Source organism: Nomia melanderi, chromosome 1, assembly GCF_051020985.1.
Source record: "Nomia melanderi isolate GNS246 chromosome 1, iyNomMela1, whole genome shotgun sequence".
In the NCBI taxonomy this organism is placed as follows: Eukaryota; Metazoa; Arthropoda; class Insecta; order Hymenoptera; family Halictidae; genus Nomia; species Nomia melanderi.
Genome location: NC_134999.1, coordinates 37,112,380 through 37,129,036, shown reverse-complemented (window position 1 = coordinate 37,129,036; position 16,657 = coordinate 37,112,380). Strand labels below are relative to the sequence as shown.

At 46.0% G+C, this 16,657-nt stretch overlaps 4 protein-coding genes across 9 annotated transcripts in view; 1 reads left to right on the top strand and 3 right to left on the bottom strand.

Annotated features, from left to right (window-relative positions):
* Positions 1 to 76: 76 nt before the first annotated feature.
* Positions 77 to 2,557, bottom strand: LOC116424903 (uncharacterized). 2 transcript variants are annotated; one of them, XM_031971889.2, is made up of 6 exons: positions 2,158 to 2,557; positions 1,926 to 2,110; positions 1,603 to 1,851; positions 1,376 to 1,536; positions 1,217 to 1,306; positions 77 to 1,144 (listed from the first exon to the last, which is right to left on the bottom strand). In XM_031971889.2, exons 1-6 carry the CDS (start codon positions 2,277 to 2,279, stop codon positions 77 to 79), a joined length of 1,875 nt encoding a protein of 624 aa, XP_031827749.1. In that variant the 5' UTR covers positions 2,280 to 2,557. The 2 variants fall into 2 exon arrangements, with proteins under 2 accessions (XP_031827749.1, XP_031827750.1); XM_031971890.2 differs by having other exon boundaries at positions 1,926 to 2,095; positions 2,158 to 2,555.
* Positions 1,780 to 4,069, top strand: LOC116424911 (immediate early response 3-interacting protein 1). 3 transcript variants are annotated; one of them, XR_004234589.2, is made up of 5 exons: positions 1,974 to 2,068; positions 2,537 to 2,730; positions 2,924 to 3,025; positions 3,115 to 3,223; positions 3,736 to 4,069. XR_004234589.2 is itself a non-coding variant. In XM_076370504.1 (4 exons), exons 2-4 carry the CDS (start codon positions 2,568 to 2,570, stop codon positions 3,168 to 3,170), a joined length of 321 nt encoding a protein of 106 aa, XP_076226619.1. In that variant the 5' UTR covers positions 1,780 to 1,884; positions 2,537 to 2,567; the 3' UTR covers positions 3,171 to 3,340. The 3 variants fall into 3 exon arrangements, 2 of the variants coding, with proteins under 2 accessions (XP_076226619.1, XP_031827760.2); XM_076370504.1 differs by lacking the exons at positions 1,974 to 2,068; positions 3,736 to 4,069 and adding an exon at positions 1,780 to 1,884 and having other exon boundaries at positions 3,115 to 3,340; XM_031971900.2 differs by lacking the exon at positions 3,736 to 4,069 and having other exon boundaries at positions 1,963 to 2,068; positions 3,115 to 3,340.
* The window catches only part of Chsy (Chondroitin sulfate synthase), a 34,337-nt gene continuing 20,731 nt past the window's right edge, over positions 3,052 to 16,657 (bottom strand). The window contains exons 8-10 of one of the 3 annotated variants that reach the window (XR_012999317.1): positions 4,255 to 4,399; positions 4,076 to 4,178; positions 3,052 to 4,007 (exon numbers count right to left, since the gene is read on the bottom strand). The gene's annotated coding sequence lies outside the window, so the exon portion shown is untranslated. The remainder of the gene's footprint in view (positions 4,008 to 4,075; positions 4,179 to 4,254; positions 4,400 to 16,657) is intronic. The other 2 variants (XR_004234580.2, XR_004234581.2) reach the window with 2 other exon arrangements.
* Positions 7,373 to 12,564, bottom strand: LOC116424908 (uncharacterized). Its single transcript, XM_031971896.2, has 2 exons — positions 10,117 to 12,564; positions 7,373 to 9,462 (listed from the first exon to the last, which is right to left on the bottom strand). Exons 1-2 carry the CDS (start codon positions 10,132 to 10,134, stop codon positions 8,956 to 8,958), a joined length of 525 nt encoding a protein of 174 aa, XP_031827756.1. The 5' UTR covers positions 10,135 to 12,564; the 3' UTR covers positions 7,373 to 8,955.

Here is a 16,657-nt window from a genome sequence, read left to right as displayed (position 1 = left end):
AATTTCAGGCATACAATATAACATATAGGCGTACAGAAATAATCACAATTGCAAAATACTGATTAGTGTCATGGATTCATTGACGATCCTTACAAAGATTTAACGAATCGCCAATGTCGCTAGACTGTTGTTTCTTGTGCAACGTTGTCATGTCTAACATTCCGCCAAAATCGGATTTAACGCTTGAGATCGACAAATCTTCTGTTCCTTGATATTCATTCGATCTATTCAACTTAGAACTATCATTCTGCAACTCCATTTTCTTTCGATCCGTTGAGTAATCTTCCGGAAAGTTTCTACAAGATTCCGATGAACCAGTAGTCGTCTTAAATGGCGACGGTATGGGGTCCACCATTGCGAAATCGTTAGCCTTACGCTCGCTCCCGTCGATGTCTCTTGCAGGCGAAATTTTCCCGAGTGGACCGAACAAATTCGCAATGTTACGCATATAAGTGGATGGCGATGGTGACGATGTTCTAGTAAAATCTGCGATAGAAAATCCGGAGAGTTTCGCTAGGTCAGCGGTAGAAAAATTTGCTAGTTTCGATAGGTCTGAGAACTTCGAGATCTGTTGCGTTATGTCGGCCAAAGGGAAATCGGATGCCGCGGACAAACGCGATTTATTGACACCGTTATCTGCCCCGAGTGGATTGGGCAACTTTGAAAAATCGGACGGTGGATAATCGTAGTCACATTTCGTATTTTTTACGGAGACTGTCAATTCCCCGGACTGAAAGCTGGGCATCACTTCCGTGGGTGATATGTGTTGTTTAGACGCTGCCGTATTGCCATCTTTTATCTGCGTGATTGACGCTGTATCAGTACCTAAAATGCTGTCCTTTTTAATACTATCTCTAGACGTGGATGGCTGCATTACAAAAGGCTTCGATGTGGACGTAATAATGGCACTATCGGGCTTAAAATTCACAGGAGTGAGGAAGACAGCTGCGTTGTTCGGTGTAAGTCCAACTCCCGGTGGTACCGAAGGAACAAGAGGTTCTGAAACTGGTACCAATGGAAATTTCATCGCAAGAAATTCTGACGAAGTTCCATCTTCAGAACCGGGGCAAATCATCTCTCTAATAACGTCCCAGTAGGAACCGTTCGATCTATTTCGTCCCGGTAACTTGGACGCGAGCGAACACTGTTAACATAAATATAGGTTAGAGGATCGGTTTCGAACATTTTTATTGTACTTCATTCATTGTGAACTTACTCTTAAACGTTCGAGATAAGTGGTATTGTTATTAAAATTGGCAGTAAAGTCAATTCCTCCTTCACTTCTATAATACTCTATACATCTTCTCTGTAATAACATGTAATATTATAGCATGTTATTCTGGGTGATAATAACACTATATAATTCTGCACTTACAATTTCTTCTAATGTGTCTTGAGAAAGAAAGTGCTCTTGAGATAAAGTGTAGCTTAATAGCATTGGTCTTGGATATTCATGAGGCCGATTTTCAGGAGGTGGTAAAGACCAAAATACATTGAAGTTTGACTCATAGCAATTCCCATCAGTATTGTAAGGAGCTATAACAAAAATATCAGTTTGTAATCCATTTAAGTTCTTAGAACACAACACATGTGTATACTTACAGCATATTAATCCCACACATGGAGTATATCCATTATCACTAGGTCCCTTCATTTTAATCTGATAATCTAACTGAGAATCAACATCTCTCAGTGAAGGAGAAGCATGGGACCTAGGATGAGAATGATACCATCCAACTAATGTAACCCGCTTCCATTCCATAGCTCTTGCAATTTCAGACTCAACTGCAGCTGCAGCTGATTTATCTTTGCCAGAATATCGACATGGAAAGGCAGTTGTGATTGATAAATCTATAATTAAGGAAGGACTGCATTCTAGTTTTGGTAAATATATATTGTTTACTCAATGTTTTGTGTATAATTACTGTGTGAATTAATATCCCAATGTCCTCCTAGATAGCCACAGACTTCCTTGTCTGTTAAATGGCAATGTAAATCTACTAACAAAGCTGCTGTAGTAGTTATTGTTACCAAAAAGGGTTGTATTTTACCCAAGGTACTGAAGGAAGTAAGTTCTACCATGGTACTCATGTCCCTAAAACACATAGTACTGTTAATGTAGTTTTAAGAAACGTATATCTTATTATTACTTCTTACATGGCGTGACTCCTTATTCCAAGATTTGCATGCTTCACTGGTACTCTTACTACTTGCACTGGAGGACTGGCATGAATCTTCTCAGGACTTTCTTCCATAGGCTCCGCAGTTGTTGTTTCCATTTTAGCTTTTTTATTTACCAGTATACAAATCAAATGGATAGAATGGGCATTAACTAGTTTATTAATATCATATCATAATTAATAACTACAAAATACACTACATTGCACAATCATAATACGTAAAATTTAACTAAGCATTAGAAGAAGTATGTAAATACTGTATAATAGTCATCATTCTGTGTATTATTGCTCAAAACCTAACTGAACCTCATATACACTATTATTATTGATAGAAGTCTCACTGTAACTTGGGTTAGGTTCTAGGGAATTTCTTTTAGGCACTGCAGCATGAAAAGACTATACGTAGGGTACGTGGCACAGTGTACCAACTTAAATGACGCTCACTTCAATACCGTAAACATGGCGTTTACCTTGTGGACACTTTTTGAGGCAACTTTGCTCTGTTTAAACGCCGTTTGCGTTTTAAATGAAGAGAGGTTTCTCGCTAAAGGTGATTTTCTTAAATATTCTCATTAGATTTGCTATCGATTTACATAAAAAGTTGAATGATAATATTCCGCTGACAGCGGCCATAGGTTATAGAATTTTGTTGTGTTGGCTTCATGCCAAAGTACCATTACTTGTTGTTTTCTTTATGTTAGAATAAAATGTTGCACATTTAATAAAACTTTTAAATTTTTTAGTTGGTTGGGCATCATGGCAGAATGTTCAAGGATTTGGTGAGAGACCTACAGTAAAAGCACAAATGCTAAACTTAGTTAGATCTATAAGAACAGTGGCAAGGGGTAAGTTTAAATATTTTCTATAATGATTATAATGCTTACCATTATATTCTTCAACATTTATACATACAATCTATTTTTCTTTGTTTCAGTTCCATTAATATTACTAAATATTATAGTGATGGTCATGAAACTGGTATTGGGATGATTATTGATGTAAATAAAAAAAACTGGGTGCTGTGAGAAGCCAAAACTCATAATGTATATAAACAGCATTATTAAATTCAATTATTTGTACCTTTACAAGAAAATCGGAAGTATTCCATTTATTAAAGAATAGGGATCAATTTCTAATAATATCTTCCTATAATTTTTCAATCATTTTCTAACTTTATAAGGAAATCCCTTTTATATCCTTATTTCTCTTAATTTTCCGTTTACTCTAGCCACCCAACAGAGTTTCACATCACGAACCATTTCCGTAATTGACCAACATCGCAAATTCTCTTGTTTTCTTTAACAGTGCCAAGCTATTTACTAGTATTTTCCATTAAGAACAATCCTTGATTAACATTTAATCGTTTGAATACGTCGAGACCTATTAGACCCACGTGCCCATTCATCTTCCGTTTGAACTATGTAATTCTTAAGCGCCCAATTGTTCTGCTGAATGGACGCTGAATCATAAATCAATCGGCAGCCAGACCGTAAATTATCATCGGCATCGGCTGGAAGGTGTAGCCTGTAACTTCTCTTCCTCTTTGTGTGTTTAGGGAGGAGGTAATGGTGCTCAGACGGGAAGCCGATGATTTTGCCGTAACTTTCTCCCCTTCCTCGCTTTCCCGGGGTAGAAGCATCTCCGTGCAATCGATGGACGTGCCAAACCGCGATGCATCTACATTCTGCACGGTATTTTCCTTTCCAAATTAATTGTTTTCTAAACAGAAGCCATAACTCTCGTCGCATTTCAACGATACTTCCATTACAATGTTCGATTACTCTTAACGCTCAGGGTCTTTGTACAAGGTTGACTTTCCCTCTAAAACTGATCCTACTTTATTATCTGCGAGCATACCTTGAAATAAAGGAAGTAAGAAACGGTTTTTATATTACCTCAATCAATTTTCTATACGAGAATTTAATTTGCACGGTCACGGTTTGATAAAAAATTCCTTCTACGTTTACTTACGGCGCTTGAACCTGTAAAACGAATGTACTACGGTTAAACCAATAGCTCCACATTCATGATCGCGATTAATCTACGACGCATTAGCGGCGGATTAGCTCGTTACCGTGAATCCGAACGGAAATAGGAGTATCATAACGGTGCGGTCATTCCCGAGCCGATCTCCTTCACCGCAGACACCGAGACGGGCAGATCCCAGGTTGTGCAATCGGCTCGTCCGATTCATACAGTTTCTGGCCACGCACGACCCCCTTAAAATTACACGGTTTTTTGCCCATTGCCTCAGCTGCAACTGCGACCTGCATTCCCCGAACTGTTTCACGCAACTCTTATCGTGTTACATAAGTTACCCTCGCCGGGAGTCTCCTCCTCTTACTCATTTTTCTCGTCACCAATTTCATCCCAGCCGCAATTAGTTTAAATAACACCGAGCGGAATATCATTCTAATTCTTCAAACAACAGATGCGTTGCGTAACATTCGGAATACGATTGCATTCATAATCGACCCGAATGCAAAGAAACAGTAAAACATGAACCGCAATAAATATCAACGCTGCGTTCCCTGTAGTCTTAATACATCAGAAACATTAACCGTCGAAGTAAATTTTCATTTACAGTGCACTGCAACGAGAAATATGTATTTTACATAAATATATGCAGTCCACTGATAAGAAAATACAACGTCGAACAGTTCCAATCGAGACTTTCAACAATTACAAAAGAATCGGCGAGTGTTGCAACGTGGCGAGCGATAGTGTGTCCGTTGAATAACTCGAAATACCGGCGCACGTTGTAGAAGTGATTATTAGAGGCACTGAAGATATAATTAGAGAAAGAGATAGCGAGGAAGGACATCAGAGGAACTTTCTTCGGCGATCGGTGGCCTCCTTCTTTCCCCCGATTATCTGTGAATCCTTCTCCTTTCCGAAAAGTGTGAAAGGATGACAGCGTAATCACGTGGCGGTGCCACGGCGTGGCGCTATCTCTTGATTACCGTTCGCGGAAGACGCTGATCTAATTGACGCCGGGGTAATTGCCGGCTGGTCCCATAATTATACTCGCCTAAACAACAGTCCTTTAAAAACACATCCGTCCATGTTAACGAAGGCGAACGCGTTAGGCAACGCGCGTTATTCCGGTCAGAAGCTTGCGGCCGCGGAAACGGGATTAGCGAAAGTATGGAGCTGCCAGGAGGAGCCAACGGGGGCCATTGTTGAACGAGCAGGTTTTACGAGCCGGCTGGTTCGCTCGACAAATCCTCTTCCCATAATTGGCCGAGCGGATCGCATTGTGCGTCACCGTGCCCGCGTTTTTCTCTCCTTTCACACGACAACGACTTCGCCGTGCACACCGGCTGATGCCTCTTCCGATTGCGTGCGCCGCGTGGAAAAATGTCGGTTATACATCTTTTTCAGCGTAAGGGGAAACGGCCGCTCGTAGAGGCATCAGTACCCTTTTGCCTTCTTTCCAACGGATCCGCTTAATTGCCGTCAATTCCGCGCAGGAAATTGTGAATATATTCAATAATCGTTTAATCATTGCCCGAGCTTCTCTGTGGATGCGGCATAAAATTTTTGATTGTATTTATTACCTCTATGAATGACTCAGGAAGTATATGTTTATTAATATAATTGTATTGTACTGATGTTTCACTATTAGCTTTAGGAAGTATATAGTTTAATCAGAAGATTAAATCGATTGAATCGATGATGATAATCTGAGGAAGCATTAACTAATTTTTCCGATGTAATTCAGAATTTGGAAAGTGTACGGCAAACTGAGATTGCGCTGAAACTTGGAAAGATTACTTTGTGTAGATTATCTGCACGGGTTCAACTTCGATAGATTTCATTCCGCGGAATTGGAGCACGGATCCCACTGTGCCGTGCTCGCCCGTTTTTCTCCTTTCGCACGGCTTCAGGCTGACAGGCCAAGCGCGTTTATGGATTATGCACGGCTCTTACAAAATTCCACGGAGAGTCCCACAGTTCCTCTTCTTCTCTCCTTTCCCCTTTCTCGGCCCCGCCATCCCTGGGCCGAGCCGAGAAGTCGCAGCACTTTCCCCGCTGGACGTCGTACATACATAAGTCTTTTAGAATGGGTGAATCGTTGATAGACCGATTTCCTTGGTGTTCCGAGAACCAACACTTTCCCGAATTCAATTATTCAAGACCTGGCCGCTGGAACCCTGTATTAGGCTCGCGCCAGCTGTTATTCGCAGGTGTTGTCCTTCTACAGAGCGCGAGACGAAAGAGGACAGAGCGTCTGGAATATATTTAGACCGGCAGGCTCTTTGAGAAAAAAGCGGATAAAGTTAATTTTAATTAAAGCGGATAGAGGATATCGCTTTTTTTTCCAGCGGGACGTGCGATCAATGCTGACAAATTGCACGTACGATCCGCACATCCTAAATTCTTTCCCTCGAAAGCAATTTCCTTGCTCAACCGGCAGCAGTGAAATTGTTGAACACAGGAGAACACTCGCGGTAATGATTTAATTTAGCCGAGCCGTAGGTGCTACGCTCAATCTCCGTCACTGCGAGTCCGAATTGCGCCACCCTCGCATTGTCTTCGCCGGTTACCTAATTCAGGCGCTCATTACCCATTTTCTAATTGCTCCTTCAAATCTCTGTTCCCCGTAATCGAATTTCCAGCTGTATCTGCAGTCATCGTCGAACTGACTGCTTGGTTCCTGATTATCAGATCATTAGCCCTCCGAGATAACGACGATTAACCGGAATCGTCATCCCCCGCGACATCCCTGATAAAGGGAATTCTCGGCGGAGGATCTTAATCGTTCCGTTACACGAGGAATTGCGTAAGCAACGAAATCTAAATACGCCCGAGCGATTTAACGCCCCGTATCGCGATTCGTTAACCGACCGTTAAACGCTTCGCGCCAGGCGCGTCGGCACGGCCGGCTTTCAAAACCGCCCGATAAACCGGATGACCGAGAAAACGATTAATACGGCGCGAGGTGTTGCGCAACGGATCGATGCTCGGCCGTGCATCAGAATTTCCCGGGAATGCTTTTTCGCTTCTCGCCGAGAGATCACACGGTTCGCAGGATCCCGATGATCAAAGGTGGGGATCTTCTCTCTCGCTTTTTCTCCCTCGAATTCCTGGCCTCTGCCCGGCCACTTTCGAATCTCTGACCAGTGGTCTCCTTTTGCAAGCGTCCGCTAAACGCACTGCTCGCGAGGCTTTGCGTCACGTCCAGCGGAGATGATCGTGGGCCCCCGGGGCCTGCTAACGCTCCCAGCCGATCGACGCGGTGAAAGGAGAAAGGTGGCTCGACGATTGAGAAACGGAGGAAAAAAAGCGTCGTCGGTTCCTCGCTGCAAGGAGGAAGTAATACGAGACGTAAAAATGTCAGTGGGATGAACCGCGGACGTTGCCGGGGTCACGCGATTGGTGCCTCTAGATTCAGTACGCTCCGTTGGACGGGAAGACCAAAGGAGAAAGACAGAGTAAGGACGAGGAAGCGGGCGAATCGAAGCGGAAGTCGCTTAGACGCGTCTTCGGGTATGGAATGATGATAGAACTAGTCGATCGGTTCAACGGTGGCGACGTTTTTTTTTATTTTTTTCTACAAAAAAGCCTTTATACAAGTATAAAAAAGATTGCGTGGTTAAGGAGTAGCGTTCAAACATATAAAAAAATAGTGTGTATCTCTGTACGTGTGTGTACGTGTGTGTCTCCGTTGATCGGCGACCTGCCGACGCGGCTCGGGATGTTGCTTACTCCGGTGTTTTTGCATTGTTTCGTTCTCCTCCGGGTTACGATGTCGGCCAGGTCCGGCGAAGTTAGTTCAAGTTCCTCCTCGAGTAACGGGTACAATGGAAACCGCGCGGCGGACGCCATGCGGAAAGTCGCGAGTGTGTACGTGTGATTGTATTTACAAAAGCGGCGCGTGTATCCGCGCCGACCACGGCTTCGGCTTCGACTTCGGGCTTCGGCTCAACTGGCTCTTCTTCTCTTTTACAATTTCTTCCTTAATAATCTACTTCCGGGGGGCGGGGGTGCCGTTCTAACCTCGGCACCCCGTATATCGCGCGACTTAAGTATTGCTTTATCACTTAAGGGTATCGATCCTTCGCGGCCACGACCGCGGCGACGAAATTGATTTCACGACGGACATCCGGTGCGACACCTCGTCGACGCCTCGGGATCGTTAAAGCTTGGCCTGCCGCGCCGACGTTCAAGTTCACTCCGGAGCCCTGACCCGTTGAAGCGACGACCCTTTTAATCCTCAACGAGTTAGCGGCCCGGAGTCCCGATTATTCCGCACGCAACCCCATAGACTCCAAAGAGGATCATGTCCCGTTGAAGCGACGACGATTGGATTTCAACGAGACAGGATCCTGGGAATCCGTCGATTCCGATCTTATCCCGTGCGTGCACCTTGACTTCTTCGTCTACTTCGTTCCTCGAACTTCGATACGTCGGAACGACGGCCTTCGATCTGGCTGGGGACTTCTCTCCCCGTTGAATCGCTGCTTCGAAAGTTCGACCTGAGCTGATGGAGTTGTTCCTTAACGATCTGCCCTCCGCGCGACGATCTTCCGAGCGGGTTGTGTTTTTTTAGGGAAACGTTTCACTGGGAAGTTTCTGCGGTAAGTGTCCAGCTTCTTCTGTCTTCCGTTCACGGATCGATCGTGATGCTTTCGGTTGATCACGGTGAGCTCGAAAGATAGTCGCGGCGGTCGACTGGGTGTCTCCACTCATTCTCATTCGCTTTCTCGCTGTCTCGTTCGCTCCCTCTCTCGCTCTCCCTGCATCCAATCTTTGTTGTCAGACGACCGCTTTAGAACGGTGCACCGTAGCTACCGCTGGGCCTTGGTGCCCCGTAGGTACTGCTAGGTCCGCTGGGGTAGCCACCGGGCCCATGAGTGATTTGGTTGAACTGGGCCACCTGGATGGCTTGTCTGATTCCTTCGAGATCGATGCCCACCACGCGGGTCTGGTAACCGGGCACACCGTACGTGGAGCTGGGCACGCCGTACTGGGATGACGGGGCGCCGTAACTGGAGCTAGGCGCGTATCCGCCGCCGCCGAATCCACCGGTCTGCTGAGCTTGCAGCTCCTCCTTCAGCAGGATCTGACGGATCTGCTCGAGCAACGCTCCGTCGACGGAGGCACCCTCGTTGGTCTGGTAGCCGGTGGAAACGGCTGTGTAACCGCCGCCACCACCGCCACCGCCAAGCGAGTAGCCACCGCCGCCGCCGCCGCCGCCGCTTGGCCTGCTATAGCTGTAGCCTGATGAGACTGGCGGTTCGGCCAGGGCGAACCCTGCCAGGCCGACGATCATACACTGCAACAGAGATATTGATAGTTGAGTAGGTGCTTCTTTTCGGTTCGTTTCATATACCTTTCACGGGGTTGAAGGTTTAACGATTTAAAGTTAGAGCTAATGGGAACAGTGAAGTTTATCTTCATCGCGGCAAATGATATTGTTCTGATAATACACGGAATTATGAAGGTATTAGAGCAAACGATTGATAGATTCAAGGAAAATCGAATGGAAAGCTGTACTAAGAACTTCCGGTCGGCGAGTTTACTCGTGGGAACCAACCCCGTTGATCGAGACGTTGAACGTACCCGCAGCAAACGGAAAAACTGAAGCAAGTTCATTGAGGCGTAGTCGAAGTTAAAGAGAAGCCACGGTAGTAAGGGAAAGCGGTTCGCGTTTCCTTCGACGGGAAGTCCAAAAAGCAAAGGAGAAAATGAAATTCAAGCAGAACTTCCGTTTAGAAAATCGGTTAAGAGACACTCTCGACGGATCTGTGTACAATCAACTGATAGTCCTGCGGAAACAATCCACTCGATACTTCTTACACTTGTCCACCGAATTACTATCTTCCAACACTCACTCACTCACACACAGACACACACACACACACACACCCATACTCTCTCTTTTTCAAATGTTCTCTGTAGGGTTATTAGATGAATTCAGCGTGCTTACCGCGATCAGAGGATTCATGTCGGCTTCTGCGATGCCGCTTGGTTCTGTGACTCTGTGGAAGGTAGACCAGGGTCCTTTATACCCCCACGAGAAGCAGGGGGATACTTGGGGCCCCCACGAAGAAGAGACGGGGGCCTCTCGAGTGAGAGTAATTCAGCTGTGAGACGATTCTCTCCTCCCCCTCCGCCCGCCAGCGCTCCTCGCCAAGATCCTACCCTATCCTTTCAATTGTGCCGGGTTCTCTCTTTCTCCGGCGGACGCCTGAACGGATGGTCCTCCTTCCGAGCGATCCTCTTACCCTCTCCCCCTGCCGTGTGACCAAAATCGCCGGGCCGGTTGCGAAACGTGCCGTCTCTCGCCGCCGGTCCCAACTTTCGTCCTAGACCTCGGACTCCTTCTGGCCAGTACTCGAATCCTCAGACGATTTCGTCAATCGTCTTTGACCCGGAGCGTTCTGCGCTTCGGGCCCGATCTTGGCCCAGGAATGTAATTGCGTGGCGCAATGCCCACTTGGGACGCGTTTCATGCGTGATTTCTTTTTCTCTTCGATTCTTTAATGACGGATTACTCGGGTGTCCCCCGTCGCGAGGAATTCGTAAGTGGGTTGCCTCTGATCTCCGGTGTCCATGGGGTTCTAAGAATTCGACAGAGAGGTTTCGCAAGCGAGAAGCTTCTGCTTCGATCGATTCGTACGCCGTTCGGCGATTACGCGCGGCGAGATGCTATTGGAATATCCGTCGTTGAAATTCCACCGGTGCCCCCACGAAATACACGTGTCGCCATACATGCAACATTAGAAGTAGACCACGGGTACGCGGGCCAGTTTTTCAGCCGTGCTCGTACGTTTAACCCACTTCGCAGCAATTTGCCGGCACGACGCTAAAAACGAGATAAGCCGCTCGCGGTTTTTACCGGCGCGGGTTTATCTGCCGCTTTAGTGGGAAAACGTGTCTGCCAATACTCCGGCTAGACGTTTCAATATTTCCCCGTGCATCCTCGCGAGCGCAGGTGCATCGATCGCATAAATGGGAGAAGTAACCCGCGGTGATAAAACGTACATCTTGAATATCCGACTCTCTTGCAATAAAGATAATACTAATCCCACCGGCGAGAAGCTTCTCCCAATATTTGCGAAGAGCATCAGCGAGCATTTCTCTGGAAATTTTACTAAACTCATCACCCACGCCGCGTGGATATCTGTAGCGATCTACCTCGCTCGCGAACACCCGCGCCGAAGTTTCCCGTGTTCCTTTGTGCCCGTTTTACGTAACCCGCTTGCGCAACCGGGTGAAACAAAAAAATTGTCGCAGGAACGCTGACGATCGAGTGCCACCCGGTAGATCGTCGGCCCTCGCCTCTCCAGGGGGAGAGTATCAGGAAGAAAAGTACGCGGTCGGCGTTGTATCATCCTGGCGGGAGAGCTTCCTCTCGTTTCGAGAGTAATCATCGTCGTCTACGGTGTCCGTGCTCGTTTCCTTCGCACACAGACGGTCCGTGCTGCTCGCGCACACCGCGTGAAATATCAGAGAATACACCGGACGCTGTCCAGGTTTGGTCCGCGATGGGCGATGCTACCGCGAAACGAGAGGGAAAACGCTTTCTTCGGTGTAGAATTTAATTATCCGGCTCATGAACTCTCGACCCACTTCCCGCCGCGGCTACCGTTCAATGTTGCTGTCATCCCTCGCCTCTTCCCTTGCCTCTGTTCGCCGGGTTTGCCCCATTTCCGGGCGGATTCGCGCGTTGCCCCCGTCCGCCCGGCCAGTCGTCGTTCCGGTGCTTCTACTCGCGCGGACGCGGCCCCGGCGGATTTCAGTGCGCCACGCGATTGCGGGCTTTTCGCAAACGACGAGCCAAGTTCGAGGGAAACGGGTTATTGGAAAATGATTTTCATAATGCTCTTGGTCCGATCGCAAGGATATCGAGACCCGCAGACGCTCCAGTGTTGCGAAATACGTGCCGCTGCCTCCTCTGGGAAAAACGAAGATTATCTTTCCCTGGAGAACGTAAATCATTATATGTGACATCTGTACTGTGCACTTCTTTCATCTATTCGACCGGTGAAAGTGATTTTCTTTCGGTACCTTCGAAGTTCTCGGGGCGGAGACAGCCCTCGGAGTGAATATATGATTCTTTTCATTAACTGCTAGCTCGTGAATCCTTGCGTTTCGTCGTATGAACACGGCGGGAAAGAAAGAATATAAATATTTTGTAACGGCTGTTTTCTCTTTATGATATTGACAATAAATCAGGTAACTCCGAAAGAGGAATCTCCGTGTTTCCCTTGCGTTCCGTAGATAAATTGGTACTTTTCGGGGCCGAAGTCACGATTAGAAAACTCGAGGAAAAGAATAGAGGTATTTACGAGAGTCCGGTGGCTATCAAATGTCTGGAATTCATAATGATATTGGGACGCTGTTCTGGCGTAGCAATTTATCATCGACGACAATAAATAAATTCCCGTCCATTGAACAGGAGAAAGCAGGAGGCTGGGCGTAACGCCTTGCTCCTCACGAAATTGCTCGTCGAATCGACGCAAGGTTCCCGCGTCGTGCGCAGCGTCTTGCAACGATTTAAAACCGTGACCATATACAGTGAACCGCAAGCTCTCGTAACACTCGGGGATTCCTGAAATCGCGGAGCGGATGAACGGGGAATCATCGGCTCGCCGAACGGGACATTCAAATGTCGCCGTTTCTCCGTGGCATCGGCATTCTTTCCTCGCTTTTACAAAATTGAAATGAAAAAGGAACACGACGGCTTACTTCGTCGCTGAATACCTCGAGAAACGGTCACGTGGGATCGGATTAAAGATTGATCGGACGGTAGCGTCGTTCTAGGCCGGAGCAAGAGTTTCGATTTCTTTGATCGCATGAATGATTCCGCGGGGCCTGTCGATCCCAATCACTCGTAATATTCCCGAGCCCTCGAGTCACGTCTCGACATGTACTGCATCCGAGTTTCTCGGATATTAATGCTGCAGGGTCGCGTGGAAGAAGGGGAATCCGTGGGCCTGGGGCTTGACTTTCCCTTCAGCTTCTCTCGGACCGTCTTCTTCCTCTTCGACGCTGCTTTTCGCGTTCCTTCTGCTGCAGCTCGGAGAAATGTTTCGATCGAGATCAATACTTATAACACTAGCTTTACGGGCATTTATTGTACAGTTTATTCTATTGTTCCTGGGGAAGTTGATATTCGTTCATTTAGATTTTGGAAATTGTAGATGTAGAAATAGACAATCAGTATTCATATTCGTGTCACTGGATCAACGAAAACCGATTAAAACATTCACCTAATAATGTTTATAAAATTCAATCTGCGTCAAATTGACGCGTTTCGTAAACCTAGCGATAATCGAACCCTTGGAAGCGAGTAATTTAAGCATTAAAAACGATGTATTTAAAATCTGTTGTTACTAATTTATATATTTAGAATCTGTCATTATCTATACATCTAGAATCTTTTGCTACTAATTTATACATTTGGAATATTTTATTAATTTTATAATCGAGCCCTTGGAAGCGAGTAATTTAAGCATTAAAAGCTATGCATTTAAAATCTATTGTTACTAATTTATATATTTAGAATCTGTCATTATCTATACATCTAGAATCATTTGCTACTAATTTATACACTTGGAATATTTTATTATTAATTTTTCGTATACTAAATGCAAGAAGCTTCATGTTCGAATTATAGGGTTTCTACGTAGCATCGCTGAAAAGGAGCTCGAAGATTGAATTTCACAATCGAAATTCAACTTCTGCGTCTTAAAGTTTCTTCAACATCATCCGGGCACGCATTAGAACAGCTACGCGCCTGTAGTACCGGAAACGCTTTTGGATAGACACTTTTGCTTCGTTAAGGAGCGCATCGCTCATTCCAACTTTCCTCGCAGATACAAGATAAAAGCGTCGCCCGGGTAATTAAGAATTTTACACAACAGCTTGATCACTCGTTTGCCTGAGTAATTAAGGTGTATAGGAAGCTGGCGCAGACGAGAGTCGCAGGGATCCACCAAGTTGTCCCTGTTTTCGGCAGAAATCCCGCGTCATCGGCGGGAAAGAAAGTGTTGAACCCCGTTATCCGCGCCATCGGCATTGCTAGAATCTTAAACGATTCGGCGTGACCGAGCATTCGCGGCGTTAAACAGTTTATGGGGCAGACCGGCGGATAAGTTACGTCGAAATTCCTCGAGGCAAAGGTTTTACGCGGATGTATCCGGCATAAATGCGCGGCGCGTTGCGGGAGACCGCAGGAGGCACGCGAACTTCGCGTAGGACGCGTCTCGAGTCGCGAGACAAAAAGATGTTCTAAACGTGTAAACGAAGTCCGGCATGATCCGCGGCGGGTGAAAGGCTGCGAATTCGAAGTGAAAGGTGAAAGGAAAAATAATTTCGTGCGACCGTTTAGAAAATTCGGTGTTTGCCCCGCGGTGCGCGGCGAGTCGCCGCGGAAGCGTCGGGATTCGACGGAACATTACGGAATCGTCGGTAACGGGTGCGCGACTGTTACCCGACTTAACCCGTCCGCCGCAGCAAAATGTCCATAAACTTCTGCAAACAATGCGGGACGCTTGACATATTACCATGCTAATGAGGATGTGTGATCGGCGTAAATGTTTGCCGTGCGACGCTGAATAATAAGCGGTTCTGCGGATCTCGGCGCCCGGTGGCCGATTCGTCGGATAGTTTGCAAATTTATGGCGACCGCTATATAAAATTCATGAATATTCACAAACCGCGGCAACACCGTGCGCGGGATATACGTGAAATTTGTACATATGTCCGTCCGTATCTCATCGGTGGTGATAGGAAGATATATTACTTTCACTGTTATGTACGATTTATTCTTTCCTTATCTATTTGGAATTCCGTTAAAGGAGAGCCCAGAAGAACCACTCGTTAGCGATGTACCGGTAACAGAATTGCGCAAAATTGCTTACGAGAAAGGGAGCAGCTGCGTTTAGCTGGACTCTTGCGTAACGGAGGATGCCTCCCTTCTCGAGGCTCTTGCCTCCATCACAGATTTACTTTAAGTCGGTTCGAGCATTTATTGTGTATCAACGTGAAATGTGTTTGGGCAATTATTGCTTTAGCTTCTTGTGTTGTTCAATGTTCCACTCGTCGTTGCTGTACATTCAAGGAAGCAATTAAGTGTATGGGTTCCAATTACTTTACGGTTACGCTGTGTAATGTAGTCATTAGATAAAGCGCCGGATAATCTGATGCAGTTTTTGCATGATAATTCGCGGAGGAGTCCTTGTGCTGATTTTCTCTTGCCAATCCTTCCGGAGTTGCATCTATGATTCTGCTTGCAGGGTCGTAGCCTAGTGACAGGAGTGCGGTGTCCTGGATCAAGGACTCGAGGTAGCATCTTTCTCTGAGATGAAGTATTAGGGGTCGCGGCCGATCTTGGAAGCTTGCGAACGCGGTTCTCATTGGATCTCTCTTCGTCGAATGGACAACGTTTTGAAATATTCAATCGAAAGTTTAATGTTCAATTTTCGAAAGCTCTTGGATCTAGGTTAATTACACATTGCGTACACATTCGTAGATATAAAGAAGGAACACGGTGACAGTTACTTTGTGTTAGTCTAAAGTTCACCAGAAGTTCAGAGATTGATTTCTCCTTTTAGAAAATAATTCTGTGGAACAAAAGCATTCTTCTATGCTTCATTGTTCTTTTTAACATCGAATTGTGGGAATTTCAGGAGTAAGAGGCGCAGCAACGTCTGCAGAGGGAATCGATTTATACAGCAATCAGTACTGCTGACTTGGTTGTATAAAATGATCTCATCGTCGAGAAATTGGTACAACCAGGTAGTATCACTGTGAGAGCAGAACGCTGGCAAGCTCGCAACAGCCTTAATGAGAACTACCGTTGACGTATCTCGACTATTACATCCTGCGATGTTTATCGAAATAATAAGAACGAAACCTACTTGTCCCCTGTTGCGGTACCTACGCTACGAAAGGTCAATCCGCGGCAGGCATTCTAACGATAAAACCGTAACTTTTCCATCCACGTTTACGCTGCTGCCGTTAAAGCTCCCTGAAGCGAGAAAAAACCGATCTGCGATTATATCACCGCAATAAAATTGAATATTATACACCCCGACGGTAATAAAGACATCGCGAGACGATTAATTAGAAAAAATCATTAAATAAATATCTGACAAATTGAAACGGACGCTAACAGCCGATACCTAACGACGAGTCGGCTCGTTCTTCCCTCGCTAATTGCGATCCCAGTAATGACGACATCCACGCCACACTTTTTAAATCACGTAACCCTGTACTTTCTAAATCACTTTGTATAATATCTAATTGATAATTACGCCTCCGTACTCCTCCGAGAAATGGAAAGTACGCGAAGCTGCGATTGTTAGTTTCGTGTTTTGAATCCCGCTGCGGTTCCAGCGCATTAAGGGAACGCATTAAGGGAATTAAGGAGTCCCCGGGAAATTTCTATTAATATATCCCGACGTGCACTTTCACTGTGAATTCACCTCGGCCAAAGATGTCGTACGGGGTGCCGAGTA